This window comes from Helianthus annuus, chromosome 17 (assembly GCF_002127325.2).
Source record: "Helianthus annuus cultivar XRQ/B chromosome 17, HanXRQr2.0-SUNRISE, whole genome shotgun sequence".
Taxonomy (NCBI): domain Eukaryota; kingdom Viridiplantae; phylum Streptophyta; class Magnoliopsida; order Asterales; family Asteraceae; genus Helianthus; species Helianthus annuus.
The window spans coordinates 54,662,744-54,684,298 of NC_035449.2; the positions used below are offsets into that span (position 1 = coordinate 54,662,744).

General features: G+C 35.0%; 1 protein-coding gene across 1 annotated transcript; it reads right to left on the reverse strand.

Moving 5' to 3' along the window:
* Positions 1-13,234: 13,234 nt before the first annotated feature.
* On the reverse strand, positions 13,235-15,297 carry LOC110923156 (salicylate carboxymethyltransferase). Its single transcript, XM_022167331.2, has 4 exons — positions 15,185-15,297; positions 14,687-15,097; positions 13,913-14,185; positions 13,235-13,679 (listed from the first exon to the last, which is right to left on the reverse strand). The coding sequence occupies exons 1-4, from the start codon at positions 15,257-15,259 to the stop codon at positions 13,347-13,349; spliced, it is 1,092 nt and encodes a 363-aa protein (XP_022023023.1). The 5' UTR covers positions 15,260-15,297; the 3' UTR covers positions 13,235-13,346.
* Positions 15,298-21,555: the final 6,258 nt, after the last annotated feature.

The following is a 21,555-nucleotide window of genomic DNA, read 5'->3' on the forward strand; positions in this document are numbered from 1 at the left end:
TGTATGGCGGTCAAAAGAGAATCGTTTTTTTCTTGTTAACAAGATGCTGGATTCACAAGATACCACATACGTCCAAAATAATCATTTTGCGTTTCGATACATTATTCATTATTAATTATATACCTATATATTAATAAGGAAGTCCAAAATAATCATTTTGCGTTTCGATACATTATTCATTATTAATTAAATACCTATATATTAATAAGGAAAGGTTAGGTACCCTACCATTTTTTATTAGGGTGCACGGGGCGTTCTCGGTGACCCCATGCGGGGACTTCCTTCACCGAAGAGGGGTGGTGCCGCCATTCAATCGGTGACCAACATGGGGGACCAAAATCGGTGGGAATTCACCGAAGAGAGGGAGGAGTGGGCCAATGAAAAATTTCCTTTTTTTTTTTTAATAAAAAACCAAGTCACCTAAGAGGGGAGTGCCGCCATCAATTTATGGTGTTAGAGGAGTTTAAGAGGGGAGTTGACGTGGCACACGAGGATTGGTTATGCGTAAGAGAGGGGACTCCCCTCTTAGGGGAGTGCCCCTTAGAGCATTCACATCCAATCCATCAAATTATACATACATTCCACTAAAAAACAACTCATATATCAATATATTTCCACTAAAAACAAATACTTTTTCTCTCTCCTTTCAATTAAATAATATTATCATTATATTTTTCTCTAACTTCCAATCACAACCACTTTCAAAATATATTAAAAAATTATAACGGGTGAACAGTGTCCCCCCAAATATACAGATGAACAGTAACGTTTTCTCTCTCCTCTACTCACAACCACTTTTATACCCTTTATAATATAAAAACCCCTCCTCATATAATTTGATGGTTAGGATGTGAATGCTCTTAGACCCTTATTATTGTTTACTTTTAAATTTGTTAATATTGTATTGTTATATTATTATTTTTCTATTTTTACCTTTTAATTTTTCTTTATCATGGTAATATATTTAGTTTTTATTTAATTATTATTATAATACATTATTTTCACGAGCATTGTGACACAACCAGGAATAAGAAGATGGTACTTCATGGGATTATTATAATTGCTTGTTGGATGATCTGAAAGGCGACGAATGAATCTATATTTTCGGGTAAGGAGCCGAAGGTTGTGGACATGATCGCGGATATTAAGACCTTGGGTTTTTTGTGGTATAAACATAGGTTTAAAGGTGGTGTCGTTAATTGGGATAGATGGTCTTCTTTTGATGTGATGTAATGTACTTTGTGGCTTTCGACATCCTTTTTCCGTCTTGGAAATAGGTGGCTGATGTTTTTGGTGTTTCTTTAATGAAAGTTAAGTTTCAAAAAAAAAAAAAAAACTTTATTCAAAAGTGTTAAATATAGTTAAATTTCTTTTTTTTTTTCACGAGGAACCAAACAGAGCCTCTTTGAACAACATCAAATGTGACAATATAAGTGCGTTGAATATATAGTTTTATTCACAATTGAGTATTTTTTTTTGGCACCATAAGCATAAGCTATATTGAGTGTTAGCACAGTAACGGTACCAACCGAAAAACATTCATAGTGGTAGCGGCCATATCAAAATCCATCAAACATTTTATCATAAGCATATCAAGATTTAGCTTACAATTTATCCTATAGATATGGTAATTTATCTTTCACCATAAATTAGGTTTGTTTTAAAATGATAGATTTTGAAAAAATGAATTATTAGTTTAATTAAGTTACCTAATTTATAGATTTAATTAATCAATTATGCAAATTTACCCTTATTCTCATATAGTAACGTTAATTACAAATATCAAATTAAACATTCTTATCGGTTTAAATTCAATCTCTCTTTTTATAAGATATTTTCTTCGTATTTGAACCCGCCACTAATAATATATACCTTTAACTCATTTATTTGTCATATGATTTTATCTTTCTCTAAGAACTCACATTCGTTAACAGGATACACATATGTGTTTTGTTTTGTTCCTTAACGTTCGGGTAAAAATGTCGTTGAAATTATAGATGGATTGAAAATATAATATTTTTTTGGTTTCGTAAGCTATATGAGTGTCGGTACTGTTTAAGAATTGTAAAATTGTAAAAATCAAAACTGATTCCAACCGAACATCATCGGTACTAGTTTTAGTATTATTGGAACGAGTACTCATATTCTTTTAATCATTTTAAAACAATTTAAAACGCGTGTCATTATCCATCAGGGCATATCATGATTTTAGCTATTTATTTATGGTTTTTTTTGGTTGCTATAGTTTGTGTGGCACCATAACAAACCAAACTGATTTTGCTTCAAGGTTTCTATTTTTATTCCACTAAATGCTTTTAACATATAATGTCTTTACAAAATTGTGGATTTGTCATTTCACGTCCTTATATTTATCAGAGTTTTGATGTGAACTTTTTTTTTTAGTAAATACTAATGTAAAAGTCGCAAAAACTAAGAAGTACAAATTTTAACACCCCAATCGCTACACGCAGGTTGCGCCACCTATTTATATTTATACTACAAAACAGTTTTGATAAACAGTTCTCTCTTTTCCTTTTTTGTAAGTTTGAACAATAATAGTAACACATTTAACCTGTTTATTGTTTTGATAATTTTATTTTTTGATAATAATTTGGTTTGCTAAGTTAATAAAAAAACCAAATAGTGATTTCCTGTTTAACTTTTCTCCTCAAAAACTATTCTGATGAATATTAATTGTTTACATTACGTTTCATTGTAACCCTTATTCTATAAATAATAGAAAGCTTTAAACCATTTAAATTGTTACTAATTTTCTTTTTATTAATAACTTGCATTCGTTAACTTAAAAGAAACTAAATATGCATTTGTGCTTAATTATTGTGTCTCAACATCTTTGATATAAGCTTTTACGAAAATGTAGCTTTATTTAAAATATAATATTTTTATGGTATCAATAACTAAACCAACTACAAGTACTATGCCGAACTAAACCAATGCCACTGAAAATCATTAGTACCGGTATCAATATTCATTATTTTTTTATCAACATCGTAACCAACCGATGTAATACCGACCTATCAACATCAGTATGGGTATCATTATTATCGAAACTTTTATTGATATTTATTTTTATGATTTTTGATGCAAAACACACGTTGATATCCTTTTGGGTTTTCAGGCTAACATTTCGAACCGATACCAGTGAACAACATTGGTATCGGTATCAGTTTTTTGATTTTAGCGTTTTAATCGATGTAAAACATGTGTCGATATCATTTTGAGAATATTGCAACTTAATTTTTTAGGATGTATCTTTTAGTTACACGAGAACGTCATATATGTAATCAAATCTAATATTGCTTTTTCTTGTTTTTATTTGTATGCTTTAATTTTACCTCGTATACAATAAATAATTTTATTATTCCCGTGTTACTTGCATGCATTAACTAAATTAATACACATTTGTGTTTAGTTTTTTTCTGAATAAAATTGTTTGGATGAATAGTAATCAACTTTTAAAGTTTCACTTTCACACTTATACTATAAATAATTTACATCTTTAGACCATTCAACTCTTTACTAGTTTTATTTTCTCTAAAAACTTGTCTATGTTAACTTAAAAAAAAATCCTAAATGCATAGTCATGTTGGATTTTTTTCTCTAACATTCTTATATAAAGTTTATTTGAAAGCTAAGTTACATTCAATATATAAGATTCGCATGCATAACCTCTTGAAAAAATTAAACTTTTACGTAAAACATTACATTTTTCCTTGTAAGAATGAAAACTGAGCTTCCCATGCTTGAAACCTTTCGGACACAAAGCGAACGCAACACCCTTTGGATATTTGGTGATGATACCAACACAAGCACTTGATCTTAACTTCGGAAATCACACAAAATGAGTGATTATTACTCAACAGAGCACTTTCTCTCACTGCCTCTTTCTTTCTCCAACTTGCACCGATAATTGTAAGGAGGAAATAAAATGGGTGGCTAACGATTTTCGCTGAAAATAAGAAAATTCTTCAGGAAATTGGGGACAGAAAAAACAAGGATCTCAAGCAGAGGTCAAGGTTTTGACGGGCTATTGATGGTGATGTGAATTCTCGTTTCTTCCATGCCATGACCAACAGTAGGAAAGTTTCAAACTCGATTCATGGCCTTAACATAGAAGGGGTATGGTGTTCGAAACCATCTTTAGTAAAAAAGATTTTTTTTTCATTCTTTAGAAGCAGGTTCAAGGAAGATGTGATAGATAGGTCCGGGTTGAGATGCGAGAACATCAAGCGTCTTTCGTAAGAGGATATGTCGGTTCTGGAGGAGAATTTTTCCAAGGATGAAATCAAGGATGCTGTTTTCGAATGCGGTAGTGACAAAGCGCCAGGACCTGATGGTCTCAACATGCGATTTATAAAACACTTCTGGTATTTGTTCAAAGAGGAGTTCGGTAATTTATTCTCTTGGTTTCACAGTCAAGGTACCATCAGTCGTGGCAGTGGGTCTTCCTTCATAGCTCTCTGTAGGTCCCTCTCGGAGGATCAAGATAACCTACTTCTTTGTTGTTTAACACACAGAAGAGTGCGGAATCCAAGTGTATATGCAACCAAAGCAAGAGCACAACCAAAATAACAAAAGATATAACTTCAAAGATTCACTATATTGATTTGTAGAGAGACCCAGTACATACACTCTTGAACAAACTGTTTATCTCTCTATGCACTCTTACAGAAACTGGTTAACATGGGTTGGTATTTATAGGCCATGACCTAGTAAGGTTCACGAAGAACCTACTGGGCCACGAAAGACAAAAGACCCATAAAGAACCCATATTCCTTCGTGAAGTATGATTCTTCGTGACATTTAAGCAAAGTTCAATTTATATTTGTAAGTGACATCGTCATGCCATCATCATGATGATGTCATCTCGCCTAACCTTCGTTCTCGTATCGCGAATGTCGGGTCGTACGATGGAGGAACATTGTCGACTTCGGTCTCGAACCGAGTTAAGTCGAAATGAACCGAACCGAGCTGCATCCACACAAATATGCATCAACAAACTCCCCCTTGGATGTTGCTCATGATGGTTCGATCTTTACATTGTCGGATCTTTAGATGTCTTCACTTGTCATAGTCAGGAGGTGCATTAGCAAACTCCCCCTTGGATGTTGCTTGTGAGACGCTGATCTTCAACTCTTTAGATCCTTGTGGTGTTGATGAGTGGTCAGCTACAAATTGATCTTCTTGATCCACGGCTTGCATTCATGTTGTGTCTTCACTCCCATAACTTTTCTTCAAACTCGTTATCTTTGCCTTTAGCTTGCTTGGATGCCACATCTGCACACACTACAAAGCTAAACCCGAAATGAGAACAACCGCTAGGAATTTAATCATCCTTAGAGAATTTTCGTTTGAAAACTTCACGAAGAATTGATTTTAAACAGAATCAGCAAATGACACACATGAGACCAACTCTCATTCAACTACCAACTGACAACACTTTGAAAGTTTTAAAATTGTTCAGATCTAATCTTTTAACTTTCAAAATTTGTCAACTTCGACCATTTTTGAAGATGCAATTGTTTTCCGGCTTACAATCAGGATTTTAGGTAGGATAGACTCGGTTTCCAACATCGGTCTGTAAAAAATAAACTAGAAGCAAAATCTTTTTGGCTTTTATAAAATTTATATTAAAACTCACCTAAAATCTTTTTGATATTTTTCATTTTTCAAATGTAAAGACGGAAAGCAATAAATAAATATTTACAGACATTGTTTTTGTGAATTTCAAGGGTAAGAGAATCATATCAGTATAGGATCATGCCAAAACTCACTTGTTGTTCGATTAGTTAGCATTTAGATAAGTATCCTATAACAATTATTGGTATTGTTGTCCACATAAGCTCAACTTATCAGATGTACTCACGGTTAGGGGATACGATTAATGTATGATTTATACTTACCGACCAGTGTTCATCCACTCACGACACATTCCCATATTAAGGTATGCACGAGAGTTCATCTTGCTGGTGAGTATACCATTTATCATCTGTTTTGACGTATATGATGTGAGATACTCAATTATTTGAGGATGAATACAAGCCCTATGTGATGAAATCACTTATTAATGAGGAACTTGATATTCAGATGCATGCAGGGTACGAGAGCAAGTCCGTGAACAAGTTAGTACCATCGTACCGACAAAGAGACGAACTTGACTCTCAGATGATAGATGTGATTTAAAATCACTTATTCGAGGGTGAATGTGACATTTTTATCACTTATTGATGGTCGTATGTAGCATGTATTATATACTTGTATGTATCGTATGTACACGTATGTATGGTATTATGAAAGTTCTAGACTTGCGTCCCCGTTGTTTTCGGTAAAAGAAATAACCATGATACCCAGATGATAAACATCATAAAGACCATGTATCTCTGAACCTCGACAATCTATCAAACGAAATTTCGGTACCAAGACCGTATGCCAATGAGTGGTTCCCACACGGTCTTTAGTCGATTATGTTTGTATCGTGCTACACACTTTAAAATGGTTGTGGGCCTACCAATACATTGAATGTAAAGCTACTTATCGTTTTTCATATTAAGTTCAAAGAGGTTTTGACAGACCACTGATGTACTATCGTCTTCTCTTATCTTTCCAGGAAACTCATTTTGTTTTTTCTCTTGTTTTTGTCCTTTTTGACGTTTTGCAATGTTTTTGTATTTTTCGAATTTGGATTTACTCCCCCTAAAATTCAAAAATAAATTTGAACTTTTAAAAAATGATTTTCTTCAAGGAAAATATTCACAAAAATGATTTTTCGATGTGGATTAACTCATGTTTTACCTCGATGCCGTTTACCAAAATTTTTTTTAATCAGAAATGATTTATCGAATTTTGGAAAAATGAGTCGGCACGTTGGTAATCGGTGTGGACCAAAACAACACTGACGAGTTTCATATTGAAACAAACACGTGTGAGGTGATATTCGAAATCAACGTGTCTAGCCAAAGAGTACTGTACGAGATGTTAGTAATTCATAAAGCAGCTTAAACTGGATATCCACCCGGTGTGGATTTCAAGGTCGATATTGCAGCTGCTTCAATTAACCGAGAAATCTCTTCACAGCAACAAGATCAGAAACCTCCGGTTTCGGCTGGTAAGAAGCAAGTGAGCATGTGGGAAAGCTTGTACACATCATCTTTGGACGGTCCACATATGATGTCGTCCACATGCTTTTGCACCAGCAAAGGTCTTAGTCTTTCTCCTTGAGAAGTAGTGTGCGGTTGTTCAATCCACGCCAAGGCATCCGCACACCCGGTTGGTTTGTTCAACAAACACATTTTCTTCAATCATACTGAGCAGAGATATACACTGCACGTTCATCTTGTAGACTTTGAACTTCTTGTGAAAGGAAAAGCCATGAATCTTCGAAAATCTTCAGACATGCTGCAGGCATGTACACTTCATTTGAATCTATCCTGTGGACCCGATCCAAGCCTTAAACAAACAAATTATTGCTCATGAATTTTCTTGTCGAAGTTATCAACTTCACTTGCCAAACTTTCTTCATTCATCGGACATTATCTTCTAGTTCTCTCCAACAAAGGCAACAACTCCTAGATATAATGATGTTTTGGAGCTGCATGTCGCCGATCTTGTGCCTGGATGCTCCACTATCAACAATCCTATGACTACCAATAGTTCCTCCTGGAACATCCTGCACACTCACTAAAAGATTAGTTGGAGAAGGGGATCCAAGCCTTCTTAGACTTGGGTCGTTCGACATCATCGAGGATTGTAACTTCCATTTCCCGATGATTCGGAATTGATGGAGCTCCCTCTGAAACAGTTACCGATTTTGGTTTCGAAATCTGTTTCTATTTTTCATTTTTAACATCTAATTTAACAGACTGTGTTTGGATTACCTCTGTTTTCAAAGCCTTTTCAACTTCTTTTCTTTGTTTCTTTTTCTATTTCATTTCTTGTTGTTTAACAAGATGAGGGTCCTGTTTTGGTGAAACGGATCTTGTATGGTAACTGTTAACAGGGGCCATCAACTTTTGCCTTTCCTTTCGTGAGATATGGACAGTTTCTGACAATGTGCCCATACTCACCGCATTCAAAACATGATCCCCGCTCAACAAACCTTAGTTCTACATCACACCCATTTGTGTGTTGTGTGTAGTTGTTTTGACTGTTTCTTTTCAACATTTGACTTTGTATAACAAAATCCGTGTTGGATTTGTTTTCAAAAGATTCAATTTTATCAGTCCCTTGGCATTTCACGAACTTTACCTTTTGAACCTTCTTCTTGGTTTAGCTTTGTTTGCCTTTTCCTTTTCCTTAATGAGCGTGACTTTGCTTTCATTGATTGCTTTGAGAATGCAATTTTTTATTCCCACATTTCTTTCTAACTTCGGATTTTGTGATAGGAGCACATTGAGTTACTACAACTCTTGTGCTCGACTTTCCTAAAAACTTACTAGTAGAATCCTCGAAAACTTTATCAATCAAGGATTGATTGACATTTTTGATTGGGAAATCTTTATCTTAATATATTTTATCAGAACCAATCAACGTGTAAAGCAAGTTCATGCATTCACAACTCGCAGATGAAGACTCAACAAACTTGAATGTATCAGTTACAAACGGTTTTGTGGGTGGATCACAAAGAATGTGATTTTCGAGAGGTATATTTTCCTCTTTTGTCACCGTATCTGACTGCTTAGGTTTGTCCTCATCCGACTCGTCATTCGAACTATCACAATCCTCAATAATGGGAGGACTCTGATTATTCACGGATTTTGCATCGTTGACTTTGTCCGGTTGACTTTGACTTGAGGATGCACCCTTAGTGAACCCTAGACCAGCTGTAAATTCATCAAAATCTTAAGGAACGGTGGGTTCAAAATGGGGAATATCCTCGTCATTAGGCATTTTGGTGTAGTTGTGTCTTACCGGGGGAGGACAAGCCTTATAACCAATGCACTTTACATCACCCTTCTTCTTTTGAATATCGATGATATGATCCAAAACATATCTCAAGTTGGAGTAACTGTCCAACTTGAGTGTGATCGTATCATGTTCACACTTTGCACAGGCTAACTCCTTTTTCGTTTCTTCAAGCATGTTAATATAATGTTAATGGTTGTTTATTTTCTCAAAACATTCTTTGTTAAATCAGATACATCTTTCCTTAAGGTTTCAATTTTCGTTTTAAATTCCTTTTCGTTTTTCATAAGAGTTGTGTTTGCCTCAGTGCACTTTGTCAGATCTACAATCAAACTCTGATGATGTTTCTTCGTGTGATCAAATTTACCTTCTAGTTCTAATTATTTGCCTTTTAAAAGTATACATTCAAAAGACTTAGACAAGATAGGTTTATCGAAACTTACCTGACTGGATTGGTAATCCAAACGAGCCATGAATGCTGCACGAAGAGTGGAAGATCCGATTGATGAGAGATGCTTGAAGAACTCATCAGATGACCCTTCAGTTTCATGCTACAAAGCTGCTTCGTCACTATCCGTCAATTCACTTTTAGTAATCACATCATCTACCTGAGCACCAACATCTTCAGGTCGATCTTCACTTGAAGTCGATCCTGCTTCATCTGAACTGCTGCTATCCCATGAACTGTCATCATTTCTGGAAGATTCTCCATCACTATCATTCTTTGGAATTTCGGCATAGCATGCAGTCCCTCCTCCACCACTGTTTCCCAATTTTACAGACCAATCACAACTTTCATCTGTCTGAACAATCAAAGCTCGGTTGGATTTGTTTGCGGGAACCATTGCTCTTTCGTTGTTAGCAACTTGATTTCTGTTGAAAGGATATTGATTCCCTTGCTGTGGAGGCTTCGTGCATTCTCTTTTAAAATGCCCATTTTCTCTGCAGCTGAAACAATAACCTTCCTTTTGTCAAAACCGTATGGAGTATCCTTGTTGCTCTCTAGATTAATTGTTCCTGTTTTCTCCATAAAATATTTTGTTCTTCTCACTGCACATGCAAACGCCCATTTGATATCAATCAACTCCATCTCCTCTTTATCAATTTTTGTGTAGTCTTCACTGGTTAGATTGATGTCGCCAATTTGTCCAGCTACCAATCCGCAGTAAGAACTCACCAAAGTGTTTCGAAGCTCCATGCGTTCTTTGGCAACTTCCACACTTACCTTAGATAGATTTGATGTATAGAGTCTGACAGTGTTAGGGTTTGAAGGTTGAAAGTTGTTACCATAGAAAGCCTGTTGTGGAACTTGTGATGTAAGCACTTGTGGTTGAGGAAGAAAGGCTTTTGAATCAAATGCTTGTTGTAGAACTTGTGGTGTAGCAACTTGTGGTTGAGGAAGAGAGGCTTTTGGATCAAATGCTTGTCCATAGACTTGAGCACTTGAACCAACAGACTGATCTGGTTGAACTTGCGGCAGAAAAGGGTTTGCATTCCATACAAATGTTGTTTGAAGCTTCGGTTGCTGAATTGTACTTACACATGGGTTAATACCTCCAAAATACATCTCTGGGTTTTGTGGAAATGGAATTCGCTTTGCTTTACGAATTTCTTCTTCATTTTTGTTTTCAAGTTTCTAAACAAATTCGTAAATGCTGATTACATCCAAAACACCGGTAACTCAATGAATTGACTCCACTTAGGTGGTAAAGCATCAGCAAAAGGCATGACAATCTTCTAGGGCGATGTGTTAACCTTGTATGAGTACATCTCACTAAGCAAATGATAGAACCGAGTAGTCGTGTCGCTTAGTGTTTCAATCTCCATGAACAAAAACCCTTCAAACTCTTTTTTTTAAAAGATCATGTCGGATCTTTCTTTTTGCTGCGTTTCCTTCCCATCTTGATTCCAAAGTGTCCCACAAAGTCTTCGTAGTGGTACAATATTGATGATAAATATCCTTGTGAAGTGCTTTTGTAAGAATAGCAAAAACCTTCTTCTCTAGATTATAAGCCTTCTTATCATTCTCGTCCAATCCTGCTAAAGAGGTTGAATTTGATACTTCTTCGAGAGAGATTGTTTGTATGGAGTAGTAAAACACGTCCACAACACGATATTCTAACCAAGAACATACATATGAAAATGACTTTTCCATGAGGGATAATCGTTCATGTGATTTAACTTTGGTAGACGATTGTTGCTTTCTGTCTCACTCTCGCTAATGAGGAGAGTTTGAACGCTTTGATTTTGATTCGTAACACATGCCCATTGATTTGCGGTAATCATTCCCGTTTGTTGAGGCATTAAGGATCGTACCCATGAGGTTGCGGAGCTAGTTTGTGATGGATCGTGGCTTGTACTTGAGCTACTACCCCAATCCCAAGGATTTTTACCCATTTTAGTTGTTTAATCAAAAGTGTTTGCTTAAAACCACAAATTTAATAATTTAACTAGAAAATAAAAACCTTCTGTCGGGTCATACGCGAATGTCGGTCGTACGAGGATATGCTGTCAACACTCTCATACCCAAAATAGACCCAACCACCCTTTCCAACTACCACCCTATTAATTTGTTGGGGGTTATCAACAAAGTTATCTCCAAAGTTCTTGCGAATAGGATTAAAATTTTTTTTGGGAAGTGTGGTCTCTGATTCTCAGTCAGCTTTCTTGAAGGGTAAATTTATCCTTGATGGGCCGCTTATTGTTATTGAATTGTTGAATTGGATCAAGAAAAGGAAGTCGAAGGCGTTTTTTTTTTTTAAATTGATTTAAAGGATATTAACGTGGCGCTCCTGACTAAGTAGGGATGGCGGTACAAAACGGGTCAGAACGAGTTATGAAGAAAGGTGATTAGCGCTATTCATAAGATTAGGACGAACTGGGAGTGTATTCCTTTCAATAAGTCAGTGGGTAGTGTTTGGGGTAATATTGCTAAGGTCTTTGTCAAAACCAAGGTTAATAGGGATCCGCTTAGAAACTGCTTCAAAGGAATAACTGCTCTTAGAGGAGGAACATTCAGATCGAAGATATCAACTGTTCTATGTGTAATTATGGGGAGGAGACGGTTGAGCACATTTTCACAGGATGTCCGGTTTTTGCGGTAGTGTTGCAACATATTAGTTCGTGGTGCAAAGTGCCAAACATCTTCGCTTTCTGTTTCATCAATTTATTGGAATCCGTCGACAGCTAGGTTTTGTCGGAGGTGAAGAACAGGTTAGTCAAAGGTAAAATTATGATCGGTTGCTGGAGTATTTAGCGTGCAAGAAACAACCTCAAGTTTTCGGGGATTCTGATCCGCGTCGAAAACATTATTTGAGAGATAAAATCTTTGGGTTTTCTGTGCTATTCGAATAGATCTAGGAGTAGAAGTATGTCATGGGATAATTGGTGTAAGTTTTGTTAATATGTAGTTTGTGGTTGTTCTGTGTTGTCCTGTTTCGGGTCAGGTTGTTGTTCTAATGAAGTTTACAGTTAAAAAAAATACTTTCCCAAAATACTGCCTTTGGTCCTTAACATTTATATTCTACAAAACATGCAATTTACCCAGTTACATAGCTCCATAAAAACATGAGATTGTTTTAGGGAGCTAGGCATCGGTTCTTGGAGTTCTATATATCCACTTGTATAGGTTACTCTATCGCTATCCTAGCCTTATAGGAACTACTATCATAGTATCATACAACTTTGGTTCATTATTAAAGTAAGCTTTAATTAGGGTACCACGCAATGAGTCCGGCCAAGGGCCTTAGACCATGCGGTGTGGGGGTCAGCTCCCCCCCCCCCCCCCCCCGTCTTGGCCCGTCCTTGGCGTCCCACACCGCCCCCTGGGCTGCGTCACGTCTCCAGCGGCGGAAGGAAGACGGAGGTGACGAGGCATGTTGATTGGCTGATGGTGGGGACCACATAGAGAGAGATAGAGTTTTTTTTAATTATTTATTATATATTAGTTTTTTTATTAACTTTGGGTAGTCCCCACACCCATGGATAGTCCCCTTTGGATGGTCCTTTATCGAACGTGACGTGTCGCTTACGTGACGGATAGTCCCCAAAGGGACTACCCGAACCACACCCAATGCTCTTAGACTCTTAGGGTTCGAAAGACTAATTTCCATCCTGGTGAGGGATAATCTATTTAGGGACCAATTCTTTTAAGGAGAGTTGGTTAATATAGTCAAGATAATTCAAGAGGATTCAAACTATACTCGGCCTATGAATAAATTTTATTCAAGCAGCCATTTTGTTTTTCTCGTCTAATATTATTAATCTATTTTGCTCAATGGTGCCAATATTATGGTTCGATCAAGTGTTATTATAAGCTATAAGCAAAGCACGACATTTATTTAATTAACTGTGAATAATACAAATAAAATATTCCGTAAAAATAAACATGGGACACACACAACAATATATCCAAGGCTTTGAAATCATATTTTTTTCAGGACAACAATGAAACTTATGGGCTTAATATCATCTGTAGCCATCTCTTCGTCTATCAAATTTCCATAATTGTCAAACAACTTGTCCAGAATTTTTTCACCAAAGTGTTCGGAAATCAATGACTCTTGGATGGCTCGAATGGCCCTCGCAACCGCGGTGCCATGGCTCATATAAGGACCGGAGTAGCGTTCGTTTTTGAACATTTCAAACCTTTCAATTTTGAAAGACCCTTCTTTCTTTACTTCGTCCTCTAGTTCATTCCTCGAGGGTGCGTAAAAGTGGGTATTGTACTCGTCCACTTTTTCTTGCTTCACTTCTCCCTACATTAACAATAATAAATCAAGTCAAGGAAATTAATATTTGATCTAAGTTCGTAACGGTATTAACCCACACATCACTCTATATCCCTTGATGATCATCTAATGATCAACGACCTATTACAGAAAAGCCTAATTAAATAAACATCAAAAGTAAAGTTAAATAGTGGTCATTGATCCGCAGGTAATCAACAAAACTACCAAAGGTTGGCTTATGTAGGTAGGAAATCAGTTACCTCAGAGACCAAGCTGGAAAATGATTGTGAAAGAAGTTCCCAAAGGAATGAGTTCCCCCTATCAACATGGCTTCGATCTCTACTTCCTAACAAAATAAGTACCATCCTACCTCCAGACAGAAGTTCTGTTGACCTTGATTGTAGAAACAGTGAAAAGTCTTCTTGGAATTGATCGGAATATGCTTTAGCGACTTGTAACGAGCTCGATTTGGAGATGTAAAAGCTACCTTTGTTAATCGACTTACCATCCTTGTCATAAAGGCCCGGAGGAATCTAAACGAATACATCCATGTGTTGTTTATGATTAGCAGTTCTAAACAAAGCGTGTTCGTGGATTAGTAGGTCAAATCTAACATATACTGAACATTTGACACAACCCTGAACGTACCCCATATTTGAGGGTTGATACGAACATGGCCAGTCTAATTGGACTGTCTTCAGTTTCTTTTTTCAGATTAATAATTCAAAACAAAAACTACAAATGTATATTAAATATAGGTTTAAATTACAAAATATATCTTTTTGTCTATCATTTTTTTAGATTTTGGATGAAATAACATTTAGGTCGACATAAATACACATATTATGAAAATAACAAATAAAATGGGTCAACATGTGAACACGCTAGGTCAACACAACGCATTGGCGAAACGTATTCGCAAGTTCGACCAGAAACTGAGGCGAACAAGTTTAGACGACCAACCCAACCTAGTGAACTTCGTGTTAGGTTCTTGATGTCTTTTTGTTTGATGCTATAGACCTGACGGCACTTACCCTGGACAGCCAATGCAAGCTGTTAGCGGAGTAAATGAAGTGCAGACATTTGTTAGGAAACAATCTACCATAAAAGGTGCCGGGACAACCAGCGATGAAGACGCTTGATACTTGTTTTTGGCACCTGATATGTCTCTCGCTGTTCACTTCTTTGTAAAAATCTGGCAGAATCTTGAAGAGTGCATTGAAGTCATTGGTGGGAAGATCGTTCAGGTAGACACGATACTCAGGTGGTGGGGTGTTTGAGGTGGTTTTGTCGATGACTTCCACCATTTCTCGAATGGTTGATAAAGTATTTTTGCCAGAAGAACAGCCAAGATCGGCTATGCCTAAGCTTTCTGGTTCTGTGGAGATGTAGGCTTCTGCAAGGCTTTTGAGTGTTATGTGTTTCACCATATCTGAAGCTTTTTTCTACACACAAATGAATGTGGCTATGTAAAAATAAAAACTGGTTTTAAAGAAAACACTTGATTAATATTACAATAATGTACGTGTTACCTGAAGATGTGAATTCTCGGCATAGCTTTGTTCACCATGCCCACCATTCATGTGGAAGACTTTCTCAACATCCATTAATGCTCAAGAGCTAGTGATGGTTTTGATAATATTTGGGTGTGAGACTGAGACCTATTTACCACTTTTCCCCTCTTTATAGCACATTTTATTACCCTTATGCAGATAATTATTTAAAATAACATATGATATTCATATTTTAGACTTATAAACAAACTCCTTAAAAAACAAAACCCATTCTTGTCCAAAACTCGAATCTGAGGGTTGACCTAAATATCGGTAGCAACCTAATTCATATTTCTATTTTTAATATGCATTGTTGATAAATTTCATTTTGATTATGAATCTAATAGTAAACTTAAAAAAATATATCTTGTTACTTAAACATAATGATATGTGTTATTAATATTTTGTTTATCAACACAACAGTCACCTTTTTTTTGGTCATGCAAATTAATAATAGGGCTGTTTTGTTTTAAACTGTGCTTTTAAAGGAAGCAATCAAATCACTACAGAAAATGACTTTTACCGATGACTGGTTCCATCCAAAGATAGGTCAAAATCTAAAATAAAAGTTCATCTCAAAAGTTTAGATACATACATAGGTTTGTTTTGTTTTAAACTGTTTTCTTGACTTTTTTTTGTTCTTTTTAAAAGTGGGGGGCTAGAACTTGTTAATGTTTTTTAACTCGAACTGTTTTTCAAATTATCTTGATGTTATATTGTATGTATCATGAATGTATGAAAAAAGCTATTGAGAAGAAACTTTAATTTGAGGAAAGAAAGAACAAACATGGATCACAAATCTCATTTTAAATCTTAAAAACCAAAATTACAATCAAAATGATATAATATAAAACACTAAATATTTAATTGAAATTTGTATTATATATATAGAGGAAGGTTAACGTACATTACGGCTTAACGTACATCTCGTATGACAGGTAATTACGCACGTTCATTTTAAAATCACGCACGTTATAACTCAAAAATTCAAAATCACACATGTTGAAACACAATAATAACGCATATAGAAAACATTAATCACGCATGTTATATAACAAATCACGCACGTTGTCGTACGTGAAGTATGTTAAGCCGTAATGTACGATATACTTTTTCTATATATATATAGGGGAATGTTAATTTGAGAAAAAAATTTAATTGAGAAAAAAAAAGAACAAAAGGTAATTTTGTAAAACAATAAATGGTTTTTTTCACTTATCTCATTTATTATTCTTTTTGACTAATTAATTAGTCATAAAGAGTATTATCCTCCACACTAACTTTTTTTTGCCTACACACATTAAAAGTTATCCTACATATTTTGAAATTCATCCTACACGTTGAAATTTATGCTACACAACTCGTAATTTATCCTACACTTTATATTATTTTATTTTATTTTTTGAAAAAAATATATATTTTGAAGATAAGTTACAAAAAGTTTAATGTAGTTAGCTATTAAAGAGGAAGACTACAAATTAATGACCTATGTAGATTTACCAATGTACCCTTATAGTAACATTAAATACTTATATTAAATGAAATAAAATAAAGCATTCTCATTGGTTGAAATTTCTTCTTTTTTCTTCTTACAAAAAAATTCTTCTCATTTGAATTCTCCACTATATAATATATATATATAGAGAGAGAGAGGGGAAGGTTAGCGTACATTACAGCTTAACGTACATCATATACGACAGGTAATTACGCACGTTCATTTTAAAATCATGCACGGTATAACTCAAAAATCAAAAATCACGTATGTTAAAACACAATAATCACACATATTGAAAACATTAATCATGCATATTATAGAACAAATCACACACGTTGTTGTACGTGAAGTACGTTAAGTTGTAATACGATATATTTTATATACATACATACATACATACATACATATATATATATATATATATATATATATATATATATATATATATATATATATATATATATATATATATATATATATATATATATATATATATATATATAAGAAGGTTCTATGCAGAACACTAAATATTGCGAGAACACGCAGAACAAAAATGAATCACCCATTTTTACAATACTAAAGACCTAAAAAGTATATGAAAATGTGACAAATGTAAGATTTATTGTTTCTCACACTAGAATTTAAAACAAAATATGAAAAATGTTCAGTTTTTATATAACCTACACATGTGTAGGTTATGTGTATGTTAAATTTCCAACATGTATGTAGGTCATGTGTAGGTAAGATTATATAGTTTTTTATGTATATATAATACACATATGAATGTAAGAAACATAAAATTTAAAAAACACAAACCTTAAATCCCAAAATATATATATGAAAACATCAGTAAGTCATATTTTTTTTTCTCTGCAGAAAGCCTATTGAAACTAATCATGCACATAAATAAATTCAATCTAAACATATCAAAATTTATCATACGCATATTAAACGTATTCTATACATACTGAAATTTGACTTACACAGCACTAAATGAGACATTCTTATTGATTGATTCTTCTTATGTTTCTTCTTACAAAATTGATTTCTTCTCTATATATATATATTATATATAAGTATATATAAGATCATATTTTAGACTTATAACCAATTAAATAAAACCCATGCTTGTCCAAAAATGGAATCCCAACGATGCCCTAAATATTGATTTCAAATTGATTTACCATTCATAATATGCATTTTTGATAGTTTTCGCGTGCTATGATTATTTAAATTTAAACTGATCTATATTAAACTCAAAATACTTGTAGGTTCACAATTATTTCGTTTTTTTTTCTAACAAAGATTTTTTTGCAGAAATAGGTGGTTTGAACCCTAAAAGAGTGCCATTTGTTGGTCAACAAATTTGTTTTCATATCTAGGTAAGTAGTTGTTCAAAACAGCGACCTTGAACCTGTTTTCTGCAAAATTTCTGGACTTTCTGCAAAAGCTGCAGATGCTTCTGAAAGAGGCTGTTTTATTCAGCGATCTTCATTAAGGTAGGTCGCTGTCTAATAGTCCCATCTTCCTTAAGGTCGCTGTATGATAGTCCCATCTTCATAAGGTCGCTGTTTCATCAAACAAACTTCCAGAAAATCGCTGTTTGATATAGAAATGTTATAAAAGGTTGTTGAATGATATAGAAATGTTATCAAACAAACGAATATTATGATGTTTTATCTTTTTTAGAACCGTTACTCACACACTGTGTAATTCTACTACTAGACTACATTTTTTCTCTTCCACTAAAGCTCATGGCTTGAGAATCATTCGAAACTCCACAAAAAAGCTCGATCGAAAAAAGCTTGTTTTGCTTTCAAGCCGAGCTCGAGCCAGGGGTGGTCAGCTCGTTACTCAGCTCGATGGCTAGTATGTATGTGTGTTGTGCATATATATTTATTTTTTAGATACGTGTGTAATATTTTTTTTTGTTATTTATGTTATTAATAAAAGTTTGTAAAAAGTTTAATAATTTTATTAAAAAAAAACTAATGTGCTGGCGAGCCGAGCTCGGCTTTTCTGCTCTAAAAAATAATCAAGCCGAGCTGCTTCGTTTAAGTTCGAGCTCCAGCTTGGCTTGATTACAGCCCTAATTACTAACTAAGGGGATTAAACCCTGGTCTCACTTAGATAAACAAAGCTTTCAAACATCTTAGAAAGAAAGCAGATACGTACCATGAGTGTTTGCACAAGTATAGTAAAAGGGCATGACACGTGGAAGGATACTGTCGGTTACTTTGATCGGTTTGAGTTTGGCCTCATTTGTCATCTGCACCATCTCCTTCATGTCTCCGAACAAAAACCAGCGACCATTCATAAGAAAGCTGTATGATTCAGCGACCTTTTATAAGAAAGCTATATGATTCAGCGACCATTTATAAGAAAGCTGTATGATTCAGCGACCTTTTATAAGCAAGCTGTATGATTCAGCGACCTTCCGTAAGATATATGTTTCAAACAGCGACCTTCTGGAAGATGTATGTATCAAACAGCGACCTTCTGGAACATGTATGTATCAAACAGCGACCTCTTAAGGTCTTTATTCAGAACAGCGACCTTCTTACATACTTGCAGATTTTGCAGCTTTTGGACATAATTCATCGTGAAGGTCGCTGTTTCATACAGCTACTTACCTAGATATGAAAACAAATTTGTTGACCACCTAATGGCACTCTTTTAGGGTTCAAACCACCTATTTCTGCCAAAAATTCTCCAACAAACCGGTCACTTTAAACATCATCGTACTTTAAATGGAAACTTTTAGAAAGATCAAAGAAAAGGAAGAAAAAAAAGAGTTTATCTGGATTTGTTAACAGATGGACAAATCTAAATCATTACTAGAAAATTGGGTTTTTGCGACTGCATTTCCGGTCGCAAAATGTCGAAATTGCTGTTGCGACTCCTTTGCAAACGAAGATGCGGTTGGAAAAACACATGTCGTAACTGCCCTATTGCGATCTTTTTGCGAAGGCAGCTGAAGTTTTGCAACCGCAGTTTGCGACTATAGTAATGGTCGCAGATATTGTGACCGCTTCTAGTTTTAAGGGTTTTCTTGCCACCATATTGCGACCGCTTTGTAATTGAAAACTTGCGATCGTTTTGCGACTGCTTGCCTTTTAAAATCTTGACGTTTTTGTTATCGTTTTGATACCAAAATGTTTCTTTTTTTTTTGCTTCAAATTTTATTATATTTGATACCTGCTAATACCGTCCATATTTTTTAATTCAAGCATGTAACGAAATATCAAAATTATGTATAACATTCCAATTAAAATTACAAATTAAAATGTCAAATACCCGGTTATATTCTAACTTTATAACTGTGTAAAATAAAGTGTTTATATCCAAACTCGATTGGACATTTTGAGACATATTCTTTAAAGTGCGTCATCCAATTATCTTGTAGCATTCGGATTCTTGGTTGTCGTCGCTGATGATCGTTGATCTTCCAAAGCCTGTGTCCTATTACCTTTGCAAAGTATATCCCCTGTGATGATCGCTGATGGGCGATAGTATGTTATTTGTCACTTACATTCATATGGTCAATACTTAATATCATATATATCGGGAATAATTTAGCCATATCGATCAAAGTTACCTAGTTCCATTCAAATCCAAGATAAACAGCTTCAAGTAATGGAGAATATCTCTTTTTCATTTTCCGCCTCTCGTACCAAGCTCCGAAAAGCTTCTTCGTTTCATCACGGCCAGAATAAAATCTTAAAACCAGTGCCACAGTGTAAGTAGGATTTTAAGGGACACATAATGTATTTATATAACCGTTAGCTTTTTAGAATATATATATATATAGATAAAATAATTGATAAATAGTAATGAAGCCGAGCTCTTGGAAACTTTTTAACAAGTCGATCTCGAGCTTTGGATTTAGAGCTCTGAACTCAAACTTAGGCAAGACTCCTTTAGATATGCTCAAACTTATAATGCAGATAATTTTGGAACTCCGTATGCAATTTTGAGTCACGATATGTTTAGGAGTTAAGAACTACCATTTATAGTAAGTTTTTAGAAGCCTTTACTCTGAAAGGTAACACAAGGTATAACGCCTCAAATAGATTTCGGAGATAAGTTTTAATATTACTTTGTTTACACAATTTTCCCTTGCAAATTTGGACCTTACCCCTGATGAGAAGATGGGATGAAAACAAACCTTTTGGAGATGCAACAACATAATAGAGTGAACCCGTGAGAGATGTTGTGATCACAACTGCAAGCGCCTGTACACATGGTGTGAGAACCAAAGAACGAGACGTGTCCTACATTCCATATCTAACTCACTTATCCTATCAAATAGGGTATGCCCAGCCCCAGCCACAACTTCAGGGAAGGCACCTTGAAGAGACTTTAAAAACAAGAAAAAGATAGATACTTATCTATATATATTCATCAAAACCCCCAAAAAAAGGTACCAAGTAAAAGATAGCTATTATACCTTACAAAGGTCTATTATGACAAGTGTGTAATCTATGGGCTTAAATGGTGGCTGAGGCAATAAATGAAGATGACAAAAAAACATTCAATGTTATTCAATAATTAAAAGAAGTTACATCTTCTCATATGCATCATAACTATTTGTGTCATAGGATTTTACTGAAAAAAAATGGTTTCGGCCATGGAACAGGTAGGCCAACCATGCATGGCCGGTACGTTGGTTTCGGCCATGGAAATTGGATGACAGTAATGAACGACTACATCAAGAGAGCTATAAAATGTGAGGGTGTGTCGTACTGCTTAACTGTACATTATCAAAAGCTGGCCTGATCTGACAGTTCAGTTGTAAGATAAAACTATAAAAGTGAAACAGCGTAGAGATTAGCCTGATCATAGAACGATAGCG

What these genes read in the sequence shown, in the direction of transcription:
- LOC110923156 (XM_022167331.2), bottom strand. Translation starts at nt 15,259, where the DNA reads ATGGATGTTGAGAAAGTCTTCCACATGAATGGTGGGCATGGTGAACAA. An exon ending in GCTTGCATTGGCTGTCCAGG is followed by an intron (nt 14,186 to 14,686) that starts GTAAGTGCCGTC and finishes GTATTCGTTTAG; the next exon opens with ATTCCTCCGGGCCTTTATGA. An exon ending in TTTCCAGCTTGGTCTCTGAG is followed by an intron (nt 13,680 to 13,912) that starts GTAACTGATTTC and finishes TTGTTAATGTAG; the next exon opens with GGAGAAGTGAAGCAAGAAAA.